Raw genomic sequence first — 25472 nt, forward strand, 5'->3', positions numbered from 1 at the left:
AGGAGAGAACAGACCTCTTTAAAATATCAAAAGACAGATCAGGAGGCCTCGTTGGTTGCCCCCCTTTCTACAAACTCTCCCCCCCTTCTTCTGACAGATAAACAGAAGAGTGAGCCTGCAGGATTAGCTGCTGTGTACTCCCTTCCCTCCCTCCTTTATCCCTCTCTCTTTTCTTCCTGTGGAGGGGAAGACTGTTGACTGGGCTTGATATGTGTGCATGTGTGTGAGCGCATATGTGTGTGTTACCTTGTCTGCAGCCAGCTTAGCCTGCAGGAGGCCATTGTGTTTCAAACACAGTCCACAGATGATCTGGGCCTGGAGAAAACTAAGTACATTTGTGAACATTTAAGTCTAAATTTCAATAGTGAGACACAAATTTTCTATAGTGACCATTTATTCAGGAAAAATAACAAATATATCCCATCTAATAAAATCTATCTAAGAAGGATAAACTGTGTTTTTGTAATTGTTTTCTTGGTTTTTGTTGCATTGACATTTTAAAAGTACGTTTGTTTTGTATATGGATAAAGCAGTATATGGAAGCATTTAATACATGATATACTGGTACAGCATATTTTTTTAAATTGACAAATTAAAGAGAAAGTCAGCATTTTGAAGCAAATGTGTTTATCTTTATTTGTCCACAAAAAAAGAAAAGAAAAAAAAACACCCACTCATAAATTTACACTGAAGAAGGAAAATACTGAATGGAGAAACTCACTACATAAGGCCATGTCCACATACATAAAAGTCATTACATTTTTATTGATATATCTGACATTTTATCTGAATATTATGCAATCAAAAAACTCAATTATAAAAACTCTTACAGCTATTCTTCCACACCACTAACAGGAGGCTCTGTACAAAGATCAATGGAAAAAACAAAAACCAACCTTACACTCTCACAAAGTACTGTGGACATGGCCTGCAAATTAACATTTTTTAAGGATTTCCCCATATTTCTGATATTAGGCAGCAAAATCAGAATAATGCCACCTGTCAGCAGTTTCTTGAATGTCTGTTGTCACAGTGAGAAGTGTTAAGTCTAAGCATTAGTATCATAAATACAGAACTGACGGTGTGTTCATGTTTGAAGGCGTCACAGGAGAAGATTTTGCCAGTAACACAGGCAATAATTTGGAAAGAAGCAGCACAGTAGCACAGAGGCCACAGTAAACAGTGATGCCTAATACCGAACTGGTAGCACTGGTGATGTCACACTAGACAGTGATGAAAACACTATATTCAGAATCAGCTGTGAGGACATTTATGTTATCCTACATATATGTGACATACACAGTAAACTGCAGTACAGAAGAAAGATAACATTACTAAATAACCTTTCAAATCTTTGCACTGGAAACAGTTTTGAATAATTGAAACCCCCCAAAACCACTAATAAACTGGCATTCTCTACCAGCGAATTCTTTTTAAATATGAACAATGTAAACACTGGCGACCAGGAGATTCTGCATAGCTTCTTGGCTGCTGTATAAGGTAATGAATCACAGTGAATTATGGAAACCCCCCTGCAGTGTTAGGTACAGCTTTAGATTTGAGTGACCCACTGGCACTTGCTGTTTTTTTGTAACGATAGCAGAAACAGGAAACAGGTGAATGCATGAGAAAAGACCTGAGTAGAGCAGCTGGGAAAAAATGCAGTAAGCAGCAGAAGTAAAAGCAATTATCATATTATTATCGTATTGATTTTGAGGGATGATTCCACAAAAAAAAATTTTTAATTTAAAATCCTCATCATCATCATCATTAAAATCACTGAGCTGTGTGTTGCTGTTCTCGTATTCTAGTCACATGAATACTAAAAAAGATATTTTTAGGTATTCTGTATTTGTGGCACAGGGAAGGAAAGAAAAGAAACAAACCCTTTTCTGATTCATGAAATGGTAAAATATTTTTGTTCCACACAAGAAAAACTTAATTAACAAATAGGCCTACTGTTTAATAAAAGCAATGCGCTCAATAAATCATAGGCGTTTACATACAGCCATGTCACACTGAGAGATCTAAGCTGCTCCTGGCTGGCAGGACTTTAGATCAAGGTGCTGCAGTCACAGAGCATGGTGAACATGCCAGTTAGTAATAGCAGCAGATTGTCTTTACTTAGTGGAAATTGAGGGATAATTAATAAATCTACTTCACAAAAAAATACTAATATAATTTATTGATTCCACAGTTTCAGGGTCACTTATCAATAAATGCAAATGGTGATGTCATTATTTGTGTATGTATTTCTTCTCTCTTTAGATACACACACATGTCCTGAAGGTTCAAACCAGTAGCTGTTATGTTTCATATCTTTGCACTGTCGGTAACTGTTTTGAGTGCAGCCTGCTGAAAATATGCAGCTGAGGATGACAAGTAAGTCTGATTAATAATTTCATCAACAGCATTTTGATTTTTTTTTAAAACAAAATACCAGTCAAGCAGAAGTTTCAGGTACTCAGAACAAATGTCTGTTGTACAGTTAAAACACAGAATATATCATCAACAGAGCTTTGAAAATGCAATTTTGTTGTATCAAATCCAATCTGTAGCTCGTTAGTCTGAACGTGCATAATATGCAAATGCAATGTAGAAAATAAATTCTTAATATTGACCTCTGACTGGGATGAATGAGTTGCATTTAAAGACATTAAAACAGGAAAGAGAGGAAGCTGTGAGCAGCCTGTAACAGTTAATGAAGTAGAGCAGGCCTCCATGCTGAGGCCAGAAACACAGCGGCATGGATTAATGCTGACTAAGTTTAATCGGGGCAACTGACTGAACAACTGCCACCTGTATCAGGAACGATGGAGAAAATGTCAGTGCAACTGACTGATTGAATAGCTGGTTAACTGACTAAGCAACTAACTGGCTAGTGAAGGTCACTAAAGGTCTGACACAGTACTCAAAGGTTACCTGGTTGGCCAGATGACAGTTTAGCAATGTGATCCCCTTTCTTGGATGAAAGATTAAGAAAAGGGATGAGTAACAGGCTGACTAGAGCTTAGATGTTTGGTCAATTACAAGAATGGCAGGCCACCTGGTTAAAGGGATGGCTGGTGAGAGACTACTTTTAGATGGACAGTAGCTTTTTGATGCTAAATTAAAATATCTAGCAAGTAATACAAAGGAACTGTATACAGTTAAAGGCTCACTTGTTCTGTATTACTGAGTGAGGCTGACAGGTTGGGGTCCTTTGGTCAATGTGATTAGGTGAGGATAGTGGATATTCTCATCGTATACTTCTTTTCCCTCCCTCAGCATCTGAAAAACACAAAACATAGAAAACAATAAATAAACAGGCCAAAAACCTTACAGAAATTCTTATTAGATATTCATTCAGGATTCTGTTTCATTTCTGACACCAGTGTGTTAAAGAAAAGAAAAGAAAAGAAAAGACTGACTATATTAATTAAATGTATACATAAATTCAAATACTGAACATTTTATATGAGACACATACACGGAAAGTTAACAGGAAATAAAAACACCTTAAAAGCACCTATATCCATTACATTCGGCAGTTTATTAGATATAACTTGCTACAAATAATAATAACAATAATAATAATAACAACATCTCAAAGGCGCTGTACTAGATTGAGATCAGATGAACTCATTGACATATTGAAAAACTGTTTGAATTGATATGATCTTTGTGATGTGCAAGCAGCCATCAGAAGATGTGCACACTGCGGTCATAAAAAGATACATGGTCTGTGGCATTTAAATTATGCTCAGTTGGGGCCCAAGGTGTCTAAAGAAAATTACAAAATCACCAGCCTGAACTGTTTCTACAAACCATGCTTTCATATTGTTTAGGCCAAATTGTCCCATCGTCCGAACCAGGCAATGTTTTTCCAAACTTCTAATCTTTAATTTTGCTGTATTCGTAAATGTTAGCCTTGGTTCCCTGTTCATAGCTGACAGGAGGAGCACCTGGAATGGTCTTCTGCTGCTGTAGCCCATCTGCCTCAAGCTGTGTGTTCAGAGATGCTCTTCTGCGTACCTTGGTTGTAACGAGTGGTTATTTGAGTTGCTGTGATTTTTCTATAAGCTTGAAGCAGGCTGCCCTTTCTCCTTTGACACTTCACATCAAGAAGATATTTTTGCTCAGAGAAACGCCAACAGGATATTTTTTCTTTTGTGGGTGATTCTCTGTAAACCCTACAGAATGTTGTGTGGAAAATCCCCATACTCAGACCAGCCCATGTGGTAAAAACAACCATGTCATATTTAAAGTAATTGAAATTACATGTTTTCTTCAATCTGATGCTAATATTCAGGAGTTGGTCATTTGTGCATAAAGGATAATCTATCTATTAACTGACAAACTGTTCCTACTCCAATATGAATACCCCCTACACATATATACACTGTTTCACACAGACAGCCTTGTGGGGTTCCCCCCTGGTGCCCACTCAGTGCCCTTTTAAGCAGACTTGGCAGTTTGTGCATGCACCAGCTAATCAGCTCACTTAGTGTCTGGCCAAATGATCAGAGGCTTATGAAAGTGAGTTTAGTGGGTCTGCTCATGTGAGAGTGTTTGACTGTCTATGTGTGTGCCTGTCTGTGTGTACAGGGTGAGAACAGGATAGTCGAGAACTGTGTGAAAAGGACTCTTCATAACAAGCAAAAACTGAGACTGACCTCAGATTCGTTCCCGTCAGTTGCAAGCAAGTGCTCTGAAAGTAACCCAAGCCTACTTACATCGCAAACTCAAATACTGATTATGTGCTGTTCTTACAACAAATTAAGCTATTTTGCAGCACTCGTGAAAATCATGATCCTGTGGTTTGGGTGGGGGTGGGGGTGGGGGTGGGGGTGGGGGGGGTTTAATTTACAATTCACATTTGAAACCTAAAAAAATATAATTAATTTGACCCAATGTCATAAAGCCATGAGGTTGTTTTATTCATGACATTTTGCCTTGTTATGTGATAGTGATAGAAAGAGTCAGGAGGAAGGCGTAGCAAGGATGATATTCAACAATGGGCCCACAGCAGAATCGAACCAACATTGCAGGGGTTTTCTCCATATCACAATTGTAAAGCCATATTTTTAAAAAAACAATGTCTAAAAGAGATTTTTTTGACTTCTGCTCTGAAGAAGGGTGCTGTGAAATCTGAGTCCCTACAGGCCATCTGATTTAGTTATCTGATTTTAGACTGACACAATAACCTACCAGCTTTCAGCTGCTATATGCTGCAACTTCACCAACAATACAGTATGTTTAAGGTTAAAATATGTTCAACCACACATTCCTTGTACCTTTTTGACTTAGTGTTTTTTAAACTGTTTTTTTTTTCTCTTATATCTCATCACAGAAAAAGTGTTTAGTGCTTATTCATTGGTCTTTGTTAGACGTCCACGTCAGCTGTACAGAGGAATATAATTTGACAAAGATGCTCTTGTATATATCCTGCAGGAGACGTTGGTGTCACTTTAATGGCTTGCTTGGCACACCTCTCTCATCACACGTCATTCCCGCACCTTGACTTATAAAATATGCAATGCTAACTCGACACCATCTCTTCTCGTGCTTCTTTTTCCTTTTTGTTGAAGATGAACAATCAGCTCCAGCCTGCCCCCCACTCTCTCCTTTGGTCCCTCCCTTCTCTCCCTCCCCTTATATGTGTTATCTTCCTGTAGCCATCCCTCCAGGCACCGGCCCGTAGTTCAACCTGTGACCCTTGAAGAGAGAGAGAGTCAGTGAGAAAGAGGGTGGCAGGGAGACCGAAAGCAGACGACCCAGGGGGTGGTTGGGCGTGGATGGGCAGCTGCCTGCCCCCTCTACTAAGCCTGCTATGGGGACTACAACCAGCATTCACATTCAAATTCTACCAGGCAGAAGGAAAAGGGAAGCGATAGATTGCGGGATGGAGGGATAGAGAGGGAAGGATGGAGGGATCGAGAAGAAGGGGGGGGGGGGGGGGGGCTTAACACGGTGAGGGCTGAGAGCTCGCAGAGGTGAAAAGTTTAACAAGCAAAGCTGTTCCTCCTGATCGCAGGCCGCCTAATCAGCTTCATGGGTGGCTGGCTAAATCGGCTCTCAACTCGACCCCCCACCCCACCTTCCCTGAAATCTTTTTTTCTTTATTATTTTCTTTCCAAGGTGCAAGTCATTTATTTTATTGCCACTTTCGGCCCAGCTTCTGCCTCCCTCTTCTTTTTTTCCCCTTTATTCTTGCCCTGCTTGTGCAGACCAAAAAAACAGTGAACAAGGTGGAACAAGAGGAAGGAGGGGGCTCTGAGACAAGGGAAGCTGGGATGAACCGGATGTCTGGGGTCTCTCTCAGCAGGATTAGGAAACAGAGAATGAGGGATTGGGTGGATGGAGAGATGAGTTGAAGAAGGGATAGAAGGACAGGCTTGAATAAATAGAGAAGTGGGTCGTGATGTAGGAAATGGGAAGATAGAGGGGAACAGAGGGAGGGAGACCGGAGAAGGGTGAAGGAAGATATGTCGGAGAATTGGGGGGGGGGGGGGGGGGGGGTTAAGTCAGGCAGCTGAGGGGGGAGAGAGGAGGAAGAGAAAAACAGAGGCCCCGAAAAAGGAGGCAGGGAAGAGAGTGCAAGTCCACGGACACAGTGGGGATACTATTTATGCATGTGAGGGAGACGGGGGATGTACACATATGCACACACTCTCTCTCTTTCTGTGTGTGTATGTGTGTGTGTACGAGTGAAATTAAAATTCATGACTCTCTCTTCACAACCATTTGAGTAACAAGATTAAGATGGCGGGTTAGAAAATAGTGCTGGCATTATCAGTCTGCTTGCAGTCCCTCCAGCTGCTTGCCTCTCTATTCCACAACAGTGGGGATAAGAGGATAACGCAGCTAGCCCTGTCTGCCTGTCCTAGCACACGCCTTACACTTTAACACACACACACGCACACAAACACACACAGATCTTAAGAAACACTACCAATGCACAACGGGCCTGCCTGCCTGCTTGCTGTCAGCAGTCCCTTGAGTGTGTTTGTGTCAGAGGGTGAAAGTGTGTGCATGTTTGGAAAACTGCAGAGTAGCGAGCTGGGGGTCTGGAGAAGGTTTGTAAAGAATTGCTAAAAAACCCTCCCTTCTCTTTCTCTTCACACAAACACATGCAAAGCAAACATTACAACTGGCAGTATATTCCAAACAAAATCTGACAAGTGCCAAACCTGGCACAAAGAGGAAGGACAGAATATTCATAGCTACTGGGAGTACACGCTTAACAGCATCTGTGCCAGATGGAGAAGCTTATGACTCAACTCAAAGCACCAAAATGATAGAAATATAATTAGGAATTATACTTACATTATGTTACTGTCTTAAAACTGTTTGGTTTCAGTAAGTTTGGACTTTGACTTTAGTGTGCTGCCAACTTGTCATTTACTTAAATCTCTGTCCAAATTTTGACTAACACCTAATATTAATACACATTTTTTCCCATCAGATTTATAAAGGCAATGAAGCAAGAACGAACAAAATGGAATGATATGCAAGAAATGGTCAAGTGTGTCAGTGAGGTGGGCTATAGCAGTGCCCCGAAAGGATGGTTGTTCATTTTTAGGTGAAAAGCAAGGTTTTAGACTTCAGGCAATTACTACTTGAAGTCTAGACATCAACAAATGCTGCATTTCCTTCCCTGAGATGCTGTGCTAGGCCTTTACTGCATCTACCTTCAGTTGTTTACGTGTCTTTCATGCCTTCAGTTTTGTCTTTAGTAACTGAAGAGCATACTCTATTGGGTTGATATACTTTCGAATTCACCCTGCTACTTCTATCAATAGTCACATCATCACTAAAACTGCTAATCTGATTCCATTGCCATCCATACTGCCCATGCCATTACATTGCCTCCAGCATGGTTGAGAGATCATGTTTGTATGGTTTCAATAATGAATTGTTTCCTTCTCCATACTTTTCTCTTTTCATGGTTCTGGTACAATTTAATCTTGGTTTCATCTGTTTAAGGACTCTTTTCAGAAAGGAAGGATGTTAGATGTATTCTAAACCTTCTTGTTCTTGAGTGTAACCAGCAGTTTGCACTTTGCTGTAAACTCCCAGTAAAGGCGCTGTGAAGGCATCTCTTAAATGTAGACCCTGATAAATATATTCCTACGTCCTCAAGACTGTTATTATCTTGGTTAGATGTTTTCAAGTTGTTTTTATAAACCAAGGAAATAATTCTTCATGAATGTTTATTCATTTATTTATTTTGAGCTTAATGATGCGCTCTCCCACTTGCACTGTCATCTCTTCAGTCTCATATTTAAAATATAGTGGAAAGTTACTTTAAAAATGTCAATGCTTTCAATCAATATGCTTAATTAGATATTATGTCTGCTTCATGTGAATAGGCCTCACCTGGCCATAAAACTGTCTGTCAGTCAATTGCCCAATTACTTTTGAGACTCTGAAGGAACTCTTTATAAGAATGGTTGAAAATGTTAAACAGGTAATACAAAATGCTAGTAAAGCCCGTGAAACTAAAGCTGAAAGTTTTTGGGGTTTTTTTTGTAAAAGCTGTGGTGGCACACTGAAGCAAAAAAGTGTGTCCTTGTCCAACAAATGGCCTAACTGCACCAGCTTGTGTGTTGGAAATGGCGAGGTGAAAATTGCATTCATTTTGTACTTCAAAATGAACAAGTAAGTGAAGGGTTTTTTTTCTGTTTTTATTATAGTTCCATTTTTATTATTTTCAATATTAGAATCATATTACATTTTTCTGCAAAACAGTTAAATAGAGCTACAAATTACTTGGTGGGGGAGACACTGGTATTGTAGCACCAGGCTTTTATCGTTAACTGATAAAAGTGGGACAATGTCTCTTGGCCAAAAAATAAATATAAGGAGTAATGCAACAAATTACTTTCTACAAGAAGTAAATAAGTAATGTAATGCATTACTTTTGTAAAAGGTTATATGTAATATGTTACTTTCATGAAGCAGACTTCAGCACCAACTGTATATAGCCACATGCTTATTCTGGACAAAAAAAAAGGTTTACAATACACTATGCAGTGAAAGAGTGTCCTTTAACGTCCCTCTGGTGGATATGTCTTTGAAAGAAACTGAAAGAAATTCTATACTGTGGTTCACTGTTAGCTGTGATATGCATTTTTCTTCTCTTCTAAACCAATCACTGAAAACAAATATAGCAGGAGTAATCTGTAGTGCAAATTAGTAGCAGCTGTTCATTTGTGTGTGTGTGTGTGTGTGTGTGTGTGTGTGTGTGTGTGTGTGTGTGTGTGTGTGTGTGTGTGTAGAGGTAGTTTGTGTTTTGCAGTGATATCATCATCATCGTGTGGAGCGTGTGTTTGTGTGTAATGTCTAGCCAATATGCTGTCTGAGTGATGTCTGGTTTGTGTGGGATAGTGATATAGCTTGTTTCTTAGTGTGTGTGTGTGTGTGTGTGTGTGTGTGTGTGTGTGTGTGTGTGTCTAGAATGGTCAGTCAATCCACACAGGGGTTGTTCTGAGTGTTCATCAGAAGATAAGCAGGGGAGACTTAATCACCTTCAGATGTGAGGGGGGCACTTCAAGTTGCCCTGATATCCAAACACAGCACCTGACCCTGCTGTGTGCGTGTGTGACAGTGTACTAATGTATGCATATCACGTAGCAATAAGTGTGTATTTCAAGAGTGACCTGAATGTTCACACAGTCCTCTTGGATTCCAAAGAAAAGAGGAAAAAGCACATTTAAAAATGTTACTATTAACAGTGTGCACACACTGGTGTCTCAGAGACATACAAGAGCGAAAACAGGATGTCAACCACCTTACGACTAGAAGGGGGGAAAAGGTGGTTGCGTTTTCTTATTTGCTGTCGGACACAATTGCAAGTAGTTGCTGCGATCAGCTGGTGGCACAGAGGGTCAATGTGTGCAGAGGTGTGCAGACAACGTGTCTTCAAATAACTGCGGCCCGACTCAGACTGACTGCAATCGCTCACAGACAGATTGGTTAATGTTCGCAAATAATTGTGGTCTACTTTATAAATGCACACAGATTGTCAACACCTTGTAATCAATCTGAGTTAGTCTGCACCGATTACAAATTGTCTGCAAGATCTCTCTGAAAGAGAGGACTCGACTTAGCTGGTTATATTTCTATATTAAAGTAGGGTTGCTGAGCACCTACATCATTGTGCAGTTAAATCACCTTTAATAAGCAACTAAATTACTATTTGTAGAGGCAGTTTCAAATCTATGAGAAGTGGAACAAGTCAAAAATGCAGCGAGCCATTTAAAATAGTGAACTGAATACCTGGCTAGTAGAGCCACGTGAAAACACAACAACTATATAAATGGCTCATGAGTGCTCCCCCATATTTGCAGTTTTTAAGCAATTTATTACAGTTAATCACCATATTATCACAAACTGATGGCATGTAATTACCAACTCGAGTCCATTCGGTTGCAAACTAATTGCCTTCATGATGCATTAAAGTTGCTATAATTTTATCTCTTTAAATTCTGCATTCGGTGTAAGACAACACCCACTGAAATCCCACCAAAGCTATTCATTTCTTCCTATATATCCCTTTTAATGCATCCCTCTCTCCCTGCTTGTTTCTTTCCCACTCGTCACTTTTTTCACTATAATTTTGGTAATTTTCTTTATAGCTTTAGCTATTCCCACTCCACCTGAGAGTAGAACCACCAGAACTATACAAAATCATATTATACATTAATATCTATAACAAAAAACATGCTTGCTAGTTCCAATTAGTTGTGTACAGTTTCAAGTTTTAAAGGCCACCAGCCGGTAACAGACACCAAAATTTTAATTGGCTGGAGTGATGTGATCAAAGGTACAGTGGTGAACTTTACTTTCTCAGATGTGGATTGTGACATTATGCCATGTAATTGTAAAATGTTGAGTCAGTCCCTTCTCTAAATGAGTGCTTATCCTAAATGCGGTTTAAAAGGCTCCAGAGTCACTTAGATATCCAAATTAAAGTTAGTCAAGGACCAACAGCAAAGATCGAGACAGAGAAAAGGAGTGAAATATTCCTTGCTGAGGTTCAGGCCACTTTAACAGGCACTTTAATGGCCAGTCTGTCCAATTCTCCCACCAGCGTAGGTGAATGTGTGCGCACCAATTTAGCCCACTTCTCGCTGTCCTGTTCTTCTGTAGCTGTGTGTGTAATGGAGTTAACAGCTGGACACCACTTCTTTTAACACAGCCTACTCATGTGCTTTCTGTCGGCCCTTTTCTCTTTTTCACTCTCCTTTTCTCTCCTTCCCTTTCTCATTGTCACTGTGCCAAGTTAAAGCAGCTTGTTTTTGCTCTGGTGTGTCTCTAAACATCAAACAACAGGCTAATCTGCTGGTCTTTATTAAAGCTGAGAGCACATTACACAACCCGGATTGGTGCTGCTTTCTTTTTCGACTAGCAAAAGATTCTGCACAATTTTGAGAGAGAAATGAAACAGTTTAACTCTGTTTTCTTTCAAGTTCATTTCAGTTCAATGAATTAACCAATATATTTTTGCTCAGAATGAGAACTGCAGATTTTCTTTAGAGAACTTCACAGATGTAATGATGATAGTAAGGCAAAGTCTTAAAAAACTGAAACAACACTTTTATTTTCTTCTTGAATCAAACATAGTGTAGTCAAGTATCTACACAGAGAACATTTCAGTCCATCAGCTCACCTGTTTCTCAACCAGATATGCTTTCATTTTAATCAATTGAGTTGTCGCAAATACATAATATCAACTTTCAATGCAAGCTAGAACTACATAAAATCTATACTTTTATGCAATTCTGTACCTGTTAGGCTGCACATAACAAACAGACAGCCTTCAGGTCTGAAATGCTAAGGCAATGTAAAACCCTTGTTCCTTCTAATGACCACTAATGATCAGTGATCAGGTATGAATTTCTGAGAAAATGACCCTACTTCTAGCCTAACTTATTAGCTCTGTGCACATTTAGTTTTTTGGTCTCAATCACCACTTTCAAGTCTTGATCATCATGCTCATTTTGTAAAGCATGGTTTCATTAATAGCTCGGTCACCGCAGAGTAGGAAAAAAAGGACGGTAACCTCATTGTGACTAGGAAAAATCAGTGGTTCCTGGTAGGGCTGGGCCATATCATACCGTTCACGGTAATACCAGTATAATGTTGGGCAACGATAAGAAAATGAAATATCATGATAGAATATGGGTAAAACGCGCATGCGCAGTGCCTTTGTTTTCATACGCACATGGCGGAAAAAGCATGGCAGTGACGAAGAATGAGAAGGGCGAAAGTGGATCGTTAAATGAAACGGATGAACCAGAATTGGTTTGTAAAAATGCTGTGGAATTGGTTTAGCTTTCATCCGTCAGATACACAACAAAGCGCTATTTTTGGTAGAGCATGCTAGCGGGCCGTCGTTATTACCGTGTTGTTTGGAAAATACGGCACACTTAAAATCAATCCTTTGATTTTTCTGAAAATCGACAGGGCCCCTTATAATCCCGTGTGTCTTATGTATGAATTCTGGTTTTGTTTACTGACCTCGAAACGATTTTATGTCGTACACGGCGCTCGAAAATCTGTCAAATGTTTTAGCACGACTTTGCTAAGCTACGAACCCGCACCACTTGATGGATTGTCGGAGCATTACGGCTATCGTCGGCAGAAGCCTCACTGAGTGATACATACTGTGCTTCAACATAATATTACTGTATTGTGTGTGTATAACCTCTTTTTAAGTTTTATGGATATTATACATGGTTATGCTGAGGATATGTCGGCCAATTTCCACTGGAAATGCCTTTTGGTTAAACTGTCAGCAAAGAATTTGCATTTGCACTGTTAAATTTTTATATAACTTTAATGCACATAAAAAACAGCTGCTTGTTTAAGTGAAAATACATCGATGGATTTTTTTGTTTTGCACCAATAAAGTTGTGGATTTGTAAAGTATTTTGTCTAGTGTCAATTATATCATCAGATATATCATTATCACAACTTTTCAAATGTATATCGTGATAAATATTTTTGGTCATATCGCCCTGCTCTACTTCCTGGTCATTGTGTGTGGGAGACAGTGTTGGAGTGAGGCTTAACTTTTATTGCCAGTTGTTGCAGTGATCAACTAGTCACCTCAGACAGATTGGTAAAGGTTAGCAAATAACTGCTGTCTAATTGATGAACACAGATGAATTGCTAACACCTGAATATCTGTTTTCACGGAATACAAGTAGTTATTCTGAATTTCAGTTTATTGTGATTTCTTCCATATGTAGACGGCAACAGATTTGTAATTTTCTCCAATTTGTCACAGCTAATCACTGTATTATAACAACCAATTTGACCTCATTTGAAGCGATAGCAGACTGTCTCCATTTTATTGCCATTTCATTAGTCTTCTTGTGTTCTCTACTAGTTCGTTAAGTAGACTAGTTTGGGAAAACAAAAAAGATACCAACAACCAAAATGCTCAAACAAAAGCTATAGTGCAAAAGAATAGTGCTATGAATACCACTATTGCAGACAATGCTGCTTCTGTGCTTGAAAATGCATCTCATACTATATCTTCAAATGCATTTTGATGCATTTTTATAAACTATTTATAAACACACTGTTCTTCTGCCATATGTATGGACCACTATCTTTAGCAAAACAATGATTAATTCTACTTCATGTTGAATAAATGTTGTTTTTCCTTTCTTGGACATGTTTCTTACCTTCAAGTGGACATCCCAGACCTGAGCATCATACTGCTGGTGTTGAGAGATGCAAAATCCAGCTTGCTGGGCCAGTTGACAGAAGAGTCTTAGAGTTTCCCCTCGCTGAGGAGCGAACACCAATGCCATGCCCTGAATAGAAGACAAGTTTTTCTAAAGTTGGACAGTGAATAAATTAAGAGTATATTTCTGGGGTACTTCACACGTACTATCACACCATTAGTTGTTGTTTAGCTTTCACAAAGGGAAAACAGAGGTAATTGCTAGTGTGTCTTTTTCATGGTACATTTTAGATGATAAACTAAACAAAAATGAAAGGCAAAGCTCTTCTAATCCAATAAACCCAGAAAATGTGAGCAGAAATGCAAAGGTGTGAATTTGTCTACTTGAGTATGTGATTGTGTGTTGGTGCGTCTATGTGTGAAAAAGCCAGAGAAGGAAAAGCGTGTGTGTGTGTCTGTGCGTGCGCATGCACAACAGACATCCTGCATATACTAAGAGGATTACCAACAGGTTCAAAGTTTCTTTGAAATCCTTCAGCTTTCAGTTTTATTTCATGTTGATCATGTTATTATTGTTTTAATTAAACAGCGCAAAGAGGGATGCTCACACAATCACACACATACAGCAAATACACCTAATGCACAATGTACAACGACACAACACAAGCTAAAGAACACAAAGGCAGCAAAAACAGCAGGATCAGTGAGTCCGACAGATGATTTTTCATCTTTATATCCAGTAGCATTTCTCCTGTCTCACAAAAAAAACAGAGCAAACGCAAACAAACAGACAAAATTCCTCCCAACACTAATCAGCTGATTAAGAGGATCCAGCCCACCGGATGGACCACCTTTGTCAGAAACAACAAATTAGTGCCATTAGATGGGAGAATTAATTGTTTTGTTAATTGTTTAATCAGCTTAGCAAATTATTAAATATTTGGCAAAGCTTGTTGTGGCAGCGTCAGTCTGATGGCCGACACTCAAATCATATTAGCCCCCGAATTATCTCCATTGGATTAAAGAGAGAGACACATGAAGAGAGACTTAACACACAGATGTACAACAATGGCCAGATGTCACGTCTCTCATTTGACAGCATTCGGCTTTTGACCACAGCAACTTCAGGCTGCAAGTGTAATTGCTTATGCCACCGTCTAAAATGTCAGCTGAAGAAACGCGTGTCATTGCTGGAAACCAGTTGAATATAATGCTGACATTATAATCTCTCACTCTTTCTGAGGACCTCAGCTGTTTGCAAAAGAGGTACTAAAAAATCTTAATTTTGAAGGTTGACTAACCAAGAACTGCAAAAGACACAGGTTAGTATTTACCCCTGGTCATAGCAATGAAGATGCTTTTTGAGGTATTTGCTATGAAGATTTCAGCACCAGTCCGGTAAAATGGGAGTGATCCTAATCTTATTCAAGACACTGAGATTAGCCATAAATCAGTCAAGTCTATTTTTTGTGCAAAAAGCAGTCAGCTCATGATAATTTAATATAGTTGTGTTTAAATTTAGTCATTATTTTTAACAATGAGTTGGGATGGCCAGTTATAAATTATTCAAGATGGGACTTTTTCCCACTGCACCCACTTTTTCCTCCCTTCAGTCTCCATCTGTTCTTGGAGTCCATCTCCGCCATATCCTCATCATCCTCATCCCTCTCTCTCTCCCTCCTCATTCTTCCTTTTCTGTGTCCTCACCTGCTTCCTCTCCTCCCCATCTCCTTCCCTTTGGTGCCATTTTCACCTCTTTTTCATAAACAGATATTTCTCATAACAGTCTGGCCTCTGTACTTAAAACGCACCCCTCTTCCCTCAGATGAATAGAAATCTCAACCCTATCTCTTCCAGCCTTTTGCTTTTTTCCCCCCATTTGCTTTAGCTGTCACAGCGTGGGGTCTTATCGCGAGGCCAAAAGAGAAAAGTTGCCTCGGATTTATGATTAAGGGAAGGGAAGGGAAGAGAGAGACGGAGATCAGAGCGATCCATTCAAGTTGCTTATAATAAGCATTAAAGCATTACATGATATTAATCCTGTCAGACTGTTAATGTCTATAGGGTTTCGGGCAAAGCCTAATTATGACTGAGAAGAGTGGGAGGTGATTTAGAGAAAGGGGATAAGCAGAGATATATACAGTAGACACACAAAGGCAAACGCAAACACATGCACACGCACACTTACGCTGGGTTGCAGTAATCTCCTTATAGCATCAACCAGGCTGGCTCTGTACTGGTCCAGAAACAAACTAGGGGGGAGAGGGAGAGTGGGATTAGAATGCATTCATACGATAGCGGTTCTAGATAAAGCAGCAGACTATTTATTTGCTTTTGTTTACAAATAAATCCACCAAGAGGAAGAGGAGAAAAACAATTTGCATGAGTAAGATGCTCTTCCGTTTTGTTTCGGGGTTTCAGAAAGCATTCACCTCAGCACTGAGAGGAATGCAGAACATCAGAAAATCCAATGTGCACAGATGCTATCTCCTACAGTAAACATACGCGAGTGTATGAGCAGACATGCACACTTTTACTGAGATGCTAAAAAGCGGCGGTAAAGCACTTTGGATTGGTGGAATTAATACCCAGAGTGTGCTCTCTGAAGTTAATATGAAGATTTAACAACATAAACAACACATGAGAGAAAAAATTAAAACAAATCATGTTCACAAATCCAAATTAACTGGCCTCTGTGAGCACTCACATACAGTAACTCGCACGTGTGCATGTAAGAAACAGTGCGTTCATTTTTGTGCGTGCAGGTGAATTAGAGTATTCGTGCTCCATGTGTACAACTTTACGCACACTATATTTTACACCTGTTTTAAATAATTAAAGAACCATGAAGTTCACTTACAGTGCTAATGCACTTAAGCTATAAGTATAAGGGCTTGTTTTACTCACTTTAGTATACGTTTTTCTGTCATCACACAAAAAATGTGATCTAAATATAAGTAGCTGATAACATGACTGGTAAACAACAGGCCTCTATTGGAGTCACAAAACTACACTTGTCTTTAGAAAGAGGACATTTGTGTGAAGCAGAAAAAGAAAAGAAGCAGACTGAAACACAGATAAGAATGTTTTCTTTTAAACGCAGAATATCACATTTTAAAAAAACCTTAATAAATCATAAAATCCAGCATATTATAATTATTATTGATTTTTTGGAAACAAATATACCAAAAAAAACCATAAAATTTTTTTTTTTTTTTAAACATTGAAAAAAAAATTTTCACTATTAAATTGAGTCTCAACTCTTCATTTTACCATTTATGTATTTGGTTTTGTTTTATAGTAAAAATTAAGGCTCCACACTCCTTTTTTCATAATGGTCATTATTATTTTTATTATTAATGTTGGGGATTTATTTGTTATTTTTAATAGCCCCAAGCCTTCAACCTCAAAAAAGGGAGCTCAAAAGAAACTAGAAAGAGGTGGGATTTTTTTTGTTTCCCTGCTGTTGTCACAGTTCTGGGCCATTTTGACCCAGCGTTTTGAGTTTCTTAGGTTGTGGTTTATTTTTGCATAATGGATTGTTTTCTGATACTCTTGTGCTTTGTTGATTATTATTAGAATTCTATGTTTCTGTTTATTTTTGTTTAGGGATTAGTTCTTTGGTTGTGCCTCATGTTTAGTGTAGGTTCAGTTCTGTCTGCATCTTCGTGAAATGGTTTCTTCTTTCCTGTTTTATTGTGAAAATCCGTGTCTCATGTGAGTGTATTCAGTTTTGCCTCCCTTGTCTCGTCTCGTCAATTACTTCCAGCTGTGTTCCCCACCTGTGTGTAATCTCCCCGTGTTCTTCTGTGTGTATTTAAGTCGTGTCTTCTTATGTTATAGTCGCTGGTCTGTGTTTCATCCATGTGTTCTCCCGACATATGCCTCTGCTCACCCTCCTTCATGCTCGTGTTTAGTAGTTTAGTTTTCCCAGTTCAGGTTATCTTTAGTTCTGTTTGCTGTTTTCAACTTGTGTTTTGTCTTACAATAAACATCCTTCGCACCTCCACGAGTGCCTGCAATTGGATCCTCCTTTATTTTTCTCCACACGGCTCATTCCACTCGCTGTGACAGCTGTTCTCTATGTTTTCCCCCTCAAAACAAAATGTGGTACATGACAGGAGATAACAAATAAATTTAATTTTAATATCCAAGAACGTTTCTTTTTGAGAAGTGAAAAGTGCCAGGTTTATGTCACTATATTCATAGTATTAGTGACAAATGAACCCTTCTAACTTGTAAAAACTAATATACGTTATTATTTTGATTCAAGATAACATACATATAATTATGTATGTTATTTATGGCATTATTAGGTCAACAAAAAATGAAAGCTTGATAAATTTTATATTTTTGTTTTCAATGTAATTGTTAAAAACCTTACAGAAGAAAAAACTTGAATTAGTTTTGCATTGAGTATCGGGGTCTCCAAAAATCCTGACACACAAAATTACAAAAAATGTATTTGTGGTTGAAATGCACTGAAAAATTAATAAAGAAGTGTATGAGGCTGCCTTTTCTGAAAAGCACTAATCAAAAAGTGCTGAAGAAGACTGGAGGAGTTTTATCACTGCATTTACCGCCCTCCAACAAGAATCGCAAAGATGGTTGGAGAACATTACTGAAGAAAAAGCTGTTTTAAAGGGCATTACATTGATTTAGATTGATTTTGTGGAGACTCACCTGACCTTGAAGTCTTCTACCTTAAAATTTAAAGACTGACATAATGGAAACCTGCTTTTTCAACTCCAAAAAGTGAGTAGGTACCCATGATTTAACCGTGGAAACAGATTTATTTTGCCACAACTAAAGTAACACACAACGAGCACACAGGCTTAAATCAGCTCCAGTCATTCAAAGGAAAGTAGCACCTGTCTATCTACTCACAAAGACAAATTTCAATCCATTACGCAATGGAGTAGTGCACTATGAGTGTGTGTGTCTATTATCACAGATGAGAGTGGAGTAATTTGACTAAAATGCAACAATACAGTGCAGATTTGACATAATCCTGCACATCCGTCCAACTGTCCAGTGGAGTGGCAATCTGGATTCAACCTTCCAATCACAGTCTCTGACCTTTCCTCATTCAAAATCCTCTGATCCCCACGAGGAATGAGAGGTGCATGTAACAGGATCTGCTCCCTCCATGTTTGCCGGTACATAAGCAGATATGCTCTTGCTGTTTTTTTTCCTTTTTGTTTTTTTTTTTATGGGGGGGGGGGTAAAAACTCTGCACAAACCAGCATTAAAACAAACATGTGAGCACATATATGTAAAGCTGCTTACTCTTCCAAGGCTACATGGAGGTGTGAAGTTTATTTGACTTAAAAGGTGAGAGGTTTCAGTTTGGTTTATTTTGCCACAGATATCAGTTCACAGGAAAAGTGAGTGGCAAGGAAAACAAGGAAGTGAGCTTGTTGGGTGGAGGTAACGGCTGGGACAGACGTGTAAACACACATGTACAGACACACGCTAAGGCCAAGGGAAGGACATAGTGTCATTCAGAGGGCAACAGTTTTAAAAAAATGAGCAATGGTCAATGCTGATGTCTGCAATTCAAGTAGAATATTGTGGCTTGAAAGCTAAACCACAAATAAGGCTGGACAAGTTACACAAAGTAAATCTTTAATGAGCCATTTACCAAGATCTATAAAGGAATTATGGAGCCATTAGTTTAAGATTATTACCTCAGGTATGGGGGTAACAATAACCCCCTTTGAAACCGATTACACCAAGCAACAGGCAGCAACCCCCTACAACTACTCAGGACCGGTGGTTGCCAGGTGGTTGCTAACCTCTCTCTTGAAGCCTTTTGAGTTTGGGCATTGCTTTTTTTAAAGTTTGACACATAACAATTTACAGTATTTATTTTTTTAAGTTTTCTTGCTATTAAGTTTTTTTTTAAATATGATTTCACTAAATATCAGTCACCTCTACAGCAGGGTTTGCATTCCTGATTGAGGTACTGTATCTCTTTTTATATGGTGCTAGTAATGCATTAAAAATATTTTTTGGAGCAGTTTGGCTTCTGGGATGTTTAATATAGTGTTTACAATTTAAAACCACATTCCTGTTAAAAAAATCTTCCACATACTTTAATGCATTCTCTGTCTTTTCTTTTTAAAGTTTTGAGGTATTATTTTAGATTCACAAAATAAGTGCTCTTTCCCTTTAAGGTCACCTCTGATGAACTCAGACTGTCAGAGGCCTATTGTCTTGTGATGACCCCACCCACCCAGGACAGCCCAGCAAAATCAGTCAAAACAGACCAGAGGTCAAAGGGTGAACGGGTGTGTGAATCTGTTGCTACTAAATTTGTCTGCTTATACACATACGTGCACTGATGATGTCAAGGCCTCAATTGTGAGACTATAAAAACAAATGACATCATTTACTAAGTCTATGTTCCCAAGGATTACGGTGCAATGGTATATATTTTTTATATGCATTATAAGAATATAAAAGAAAGTATTATCATCCATCCATCCATTCTCTTCCACTTATCCTTATCAGGGTGGCAGGGGGGCTGGAGCCTATCCCAGCTGTCATAGGGCGAAGGGCGGGATACAACCTGGACAGGTCACCAGTCTATCGCAGAATCATCAGTTAACCTAGCCCCAATAACTGCATGTCTTTGGGAGGAAGCCGGGTTACCCGGAGAGAATCCACGCAAACACAGGAGAAAATGCAGTGATGATTTATTTGAGTTTCACTTGATTAAATTCAATTGATTCATGTCAGATTATTTAGTCCCAGGCTATCCAGGAAATTTACTCTCACTACATTGCAGTCATGTGGGAAAACAGGACTAACCTACTTAAGACGGAAACAGCAACACAACGTCACAACAGTTTCTACTGAGTCTGCTTATCCAATTCAGTTTCACAATGGGGAACCTATCCCAGCTGTCACAGGGAGAAAGGTGTAGTACACAAAGAGACAGACAACCTTTCACACTCACAATCACACCTATGGCCAATATAGAGATTTAACCTGGTGGATTTGGATCCAGGATAGTGCTAGCATACACCACCATGCCACCCGTGTACCATTCCAGTATCAGAAAACGCAAATTTTAAATTTTAAATAAATAATTCTGTAAGTAAATTGCTGCCACAAAAGTAGTGCTAAACTAGATGTTGTTTTTTTAAATTAATCATAAATATTAAAACGAATGTTCTTTCTTCATCTTATGAACATGTTGAAGCAACACTCACTTGTTTATTGATTCAACAACATTAATACTGCAAAAGACATACATATTTCTGACCTTCGGCTCAGAGGGATATTACTAAAAGGCATCACACAGAGCTTTCAACAAAGATATATTTGTGTTCTGTGCGCGTGTGCCAGTAATGTGTCTCTAAACTAATGCAATCCAGCATAACAATGAGCAGTAAAGTGAAACACAAAAACAGGTGTGTATGGATAAAGGACTGCAAATATGAATAAACAGAAGATGACAATTACATAGATACAGTGAAAACCAGAAGGATGCAGAAACTTGCACAAACTCACTGTCACACACACACAAACAGGGCTTTATCTCACTCCCTACACATGGACAGCTTTTGGAGAAAGCAGACATGCCAACATCCCAGCCAAAGATTCTCTGCCACCCTCATGCCCACTGCAGGAATCCCTCTCTCTCTCCCTGCCAGACAAACACAAACACAAATGTGAGGAGGCACACAACACTATTTCTGCTATGCTGGTTCCTACTTCACTGAAACTTCCTTTCTCGGTGTAAATGGCTGAAAGTTTCCACATAAGACTTTCATATTTGACCAAAATTGTCTCATAAATACAGCGTGAACTGAAATTAACTGCTTGCTTCCTTCTTTAACCCATCTTCTATCTCATTGTACTGTATTAACTATAAACTCAACAAAGCCTCTTTTTTTGTTAAAACATTGAGTGAGTGACAGTTTGTTTTCTGACAAGCAAGTGTTCATAGTTGACTGGGTGACTTTCTGTATAGCTAGATCATCTGCTGAAAAACCTCCCTCAAAACATTCAATAAACCTGAGAGTGACTTTCACTCTTAAGAAAGGAATACAAGTTATGATAAAATAAAAGAAAAAAAGTCTTTTACCTTTGCAGCATTCTAACACTTCATTGAGCTGCTGACCTTTTATTCACAGTTAGGCAGTCCCGTTTGCTCCTTCCAGTTGTGTTGCTTATATTACTGGCACAAGTCTTTAATTTTTTAACTTATTACTTTCTAGGCCACGCATCATGAAAAGTTAATTATCCTTAAAATTCAGGTGCCCACAGCAGAAAATCACTTCTTTTTTGCAATTTTTCCATTTAGAGGTAAATGGCCATGAGTTCACTAATAAAATTGGGGGGGTTTTGGTGCCTAAGGTGTTTATGAAGTAACCTCAATAACCTTAAAAGCTGTTCTGATTGGCTCTGGCTCTGATTTCACATCTAATAATACCAACACAGAATATAAACACCTATGATTTAAAAATTACATTTTCACTGTATACTTTCACTTTAACAGCTGAATTACTGAAAATAACTGATAGATAAAATGAGTTTTTGTATTGTTAGGTAATCCATAAATAAATAGCAGAGGAGTTCCTGTTTTTCACTATTTACTGTAGAAATTTATAGACATCTTCTCTGAATTAGCAAAAATACAATTTGTTTATTATATTTGTTTCTTAAAGTTAAACCCAAAGAGCTGTTCTGCTTGGTTTCTATATTTACTACTGCATTGTTTCTTTATTGTTTCTTTAACAGAGAAAAACTGCAATGTATTGTTGAAACTGGACTTCTTTCGCTATAAAGACACCTCTGGGATTAAAAGTCTTTACAGTGAAAAAAAAGAGGGACACAGTTTATATTATATCATGTATCTTATGTTAGTTTCACTGGTGTGCTCTGCTAGAGAGACCATATTAGGCTGTATTGAATATGGCTGACTATGTAAGAGGAGTGTGCCACTTCTGGTTTAGATGATAAAGTTTCTGAGTTCTAAGTGGTAACAGATTCATTAAGTGAAAGCATTTAAATAACCTTTCTAAAGGCAGAATTTAGACAACACCCCCAGGATAATCAGGATTTCCAAATAAGTTTCTTCCCTTTTCCTCTCCTCTCATCTCTCCTGTCTTCTCAGCAGTGGTCCACCTGATATCAGCAGGAGTCATAATTAATGGAGTGGAAGTTGCATTGTTGACCTTTTCGCAGGTGATCATCACAATGACGTTCCCGTTAATTGACCAGCCATCACTCTTCAGCCACCACCACTGCAATTATCACACAATCGCTCACTTGCATACACTTGAGAAAAGAGGACGCTACACAAAAACATCTTGCAGCACATGCGCACACGTTTACAGACTCACAACTACAAGATAAATCTCTGCTGAGAGAAATGGTGAAAAGAACCTGTGATATCAAAACTTTACATGCAATTTACTCGGTTCTCACGTTGTATGCTTCTGTCCGTCATACACACACATGTGCGTATACACTAGTTCACTGTAAAATATCCTCTATTAGCGGACAGCTCTCTTTCTCTCTCTGGGTGTTATACCTGGCTATTACTCATAATGACTGTGACATTAAAATAATGATAACGCTGTTTGCTAATGCTGCACTTAGCGCACATGCACGTACTTGTGCAGACAGATACACACAGACTATGCACAAGATGAAGTAGGCAAAGTGATTTTGCTTCAACCAACAGAATGTCCATCTTTTCAGAGTATGTTTGTATGTGAATGTGTGTAAGTCAACGTGCAGGAGTGGTGGACGGTAAATGCCATTTATCCACCTGCAAAGGTTTTATAACGCCAGTGCCAGTGCTTGTGTACTGTTCCACAAACAGGACAGTTTTCAGAGTTGTGTTGGAAACCCTAAACGCTTTCAGGGTGACTGAAGAGGATAATAAAACTGGAGCCTTAAAAAGACTTTAAGCCCTTTGTTACAGTTCTAAACTTGGACACTAGGGAGGCATGTCATTCAAAACACGCCATTATATTCAGACAGTGTCAAAATCTCAGAATAAATCTTGTGATGATCACGGGTTCACAGACATGGATGCATTCACACATATATAGAAGTAAAATGAGGACTACCTGAAAATACCGACAAAATCTATTTTATCTTTGTGTGGCTGAACAACATGAAAAAAGTTGGAAAAAGAAAAGAAAACAAGAAAAGGACATCTTCTTCATTCAAGTGCTCTTTTTAGGGATAAGCACACCAACCCTCTGCATGTACTCCTTCACGACATCCATGAATTTTCACTGTAATCCTGCTCTTTTCTTTCTGCCTGGAAGCTCTATCTTTATCATCCTCTGTCTAATATATCCACTATGCTTTGTCTGAACAAATTTACCTCCTTTTGTTTTTTTGTTAATGCTACTGTCTCCCAACCATACATTCTGCACTCTGGGTTTGCATTGCCCCTATCAGACATAAGCTGAAATGTCAAACAGACAGTATTCTGAATGTTCATAATCACAGGATAGTATCATCAGCCTATGTCAGCAGTGCCCCGCCCCTTCTAAACAGCCCGCTGTATTTTCTTCTCTGGGCATCTTTTGGCTTCACTGAATTTTATTTAGGCCAAATTCTCTGTCAATTTTATAATCACCTTCCACACCGGTTGAAAGTTTTCTGGAACAACAAAGTTCAAAAGTCCTAAAGTTTCATCTTGAGGATCCATTTAACCACTAGAAGACGTTGGGTTGCCACTGCGACAGGTACAGCATACGTGTTATCTCCTGACAGATTCTACTTCATTGCCAACATACATTAAGTAGCGAAGTGTTTTAGCGGAAAGTTTCACAGCGACTCAAAGAAGCCTTGACACTCCAAATGACAGTTAGCTTTTTTTTTTTAAATTCTTCTTGCGTATGTATGAACTGGTACACACAATGCTTTTCTACTCTGTTTGAGCACTCAGAGCACTGTCTTACTCATTCACCCATCCTCACACACATTAATTCAAACACTTGATTTTCTAGGCCACAATACTTTTAGCAAAAATTCACATATTCACACATACCAGTGGATGCGTTGGAGGCAAATCGGGTTGAAGTTTTTGACAACCTGAAAACAGAACCCTGCGGCCCAGTTTCCTCTAAGAACACCTGGATTACAGTATCTTACTGGGTTATTATGGAACACCAGCTTGAAGCAGAAAAAAAAGATGTGGTTCCCGATTTGTCTGAAGCTCTAGATTTCAGTGACCGATGGGCTAATTGTTATGTTTATGTTGCTCTATCTCTCCATTTCCATCTCCATTTCTGCTCCTCCCTCCATCCACCCTCAACTCTTTCTCTATCTTACCGAGTCTCCTTCCTTGTCAAGATGCAATTATTTGCAATTTGCCTAAGTCATCCATTTGCTGGGACACCAAGCAGAAAACGAGGCAATTTGGTGTAAAATGGAGGCAGGCGGGTGTCTGAGCATATGCATGTATGTGTGAATGTGAGTGTGTGGACAAGGCAGGGGAAGGTCCAGGCGCTGGTGGGGGGCCATGTAAAGACTGTCACACAGAAGTGAAAATTAATGTCATGAACGCACACACAGATCGTGTATATGTACTGGCTCTGTGTGTGTGTGTGTGTGTGTGTGTGTGTGTGTGTGTGTGTGTGTGTGTGTGTGTGTGTGTGTGTGTGTATACCTACCAGTCTGCACACATGATGAAATCAAAGTGACCCTCCAGTGCAGAAATATCCATCTCACAGTCCCACCTTACTACCCTGTAACACACACATAAAAGAGAGACTAAAGTTGAGTATCTGAAGGGAAGGTGACAGAA

The 25472-nt window shown here is 39.0% G+C and overlaps 1 protein-coding gene across 2 annotated transcripts in view; it reads right to left on the bottom strand.

Annotated features, from left to right (window-relative positions):
• Positions 1–540: 540 nt before the first annotated feature.
• The window catches only part of camkmt (calmodulin-lysine N-methyltransferase), a 122925-nt gene continuing 97993 nt past the window's right edge, over positions 541–25472 (bottom strand). For both annotated transcript variants that reach the window (XM_085296399.1, XM_085296400.1), the window contains 4 exons: positions 25339–25413; positions 15873–15936; positions 13683–13814; positions 541–3270 (listed from right to left, as the gene is read on the bottom strand). In XM_085296399.1, coding sequence (XP_085152525.1) covers positions 3172–3270; positions 13683–13814; positions 15873–15936; positions 25339–25413 — 370 coding nt within the window. In that variant the 3' untranslated portion in view covers positions 541–3171. The remainder of the gene's footprint in view (positions 3271–13682; positions 13815–15872; positions 15937–25338; positions 25414–25472) is intronic.

Source organism: Mchenga conophoros, linkage group LG13, assembly GCF_057382185.1.
Source record: "Mchenga conophoros isolate Kocher_MC1m ecotype Shallow Benthic linkage group LG13, M_conophoros_male_GT1.1, whole genome shotgun sequence".
In the NCBI taxonomy this organism is placed as follows: domain Eukaryota; kingdom Metazoa; phylum Chordata; class Actinopteri; order Cichliformes; family Cichlidae; genus Mchenga; species Mchenga conophoros.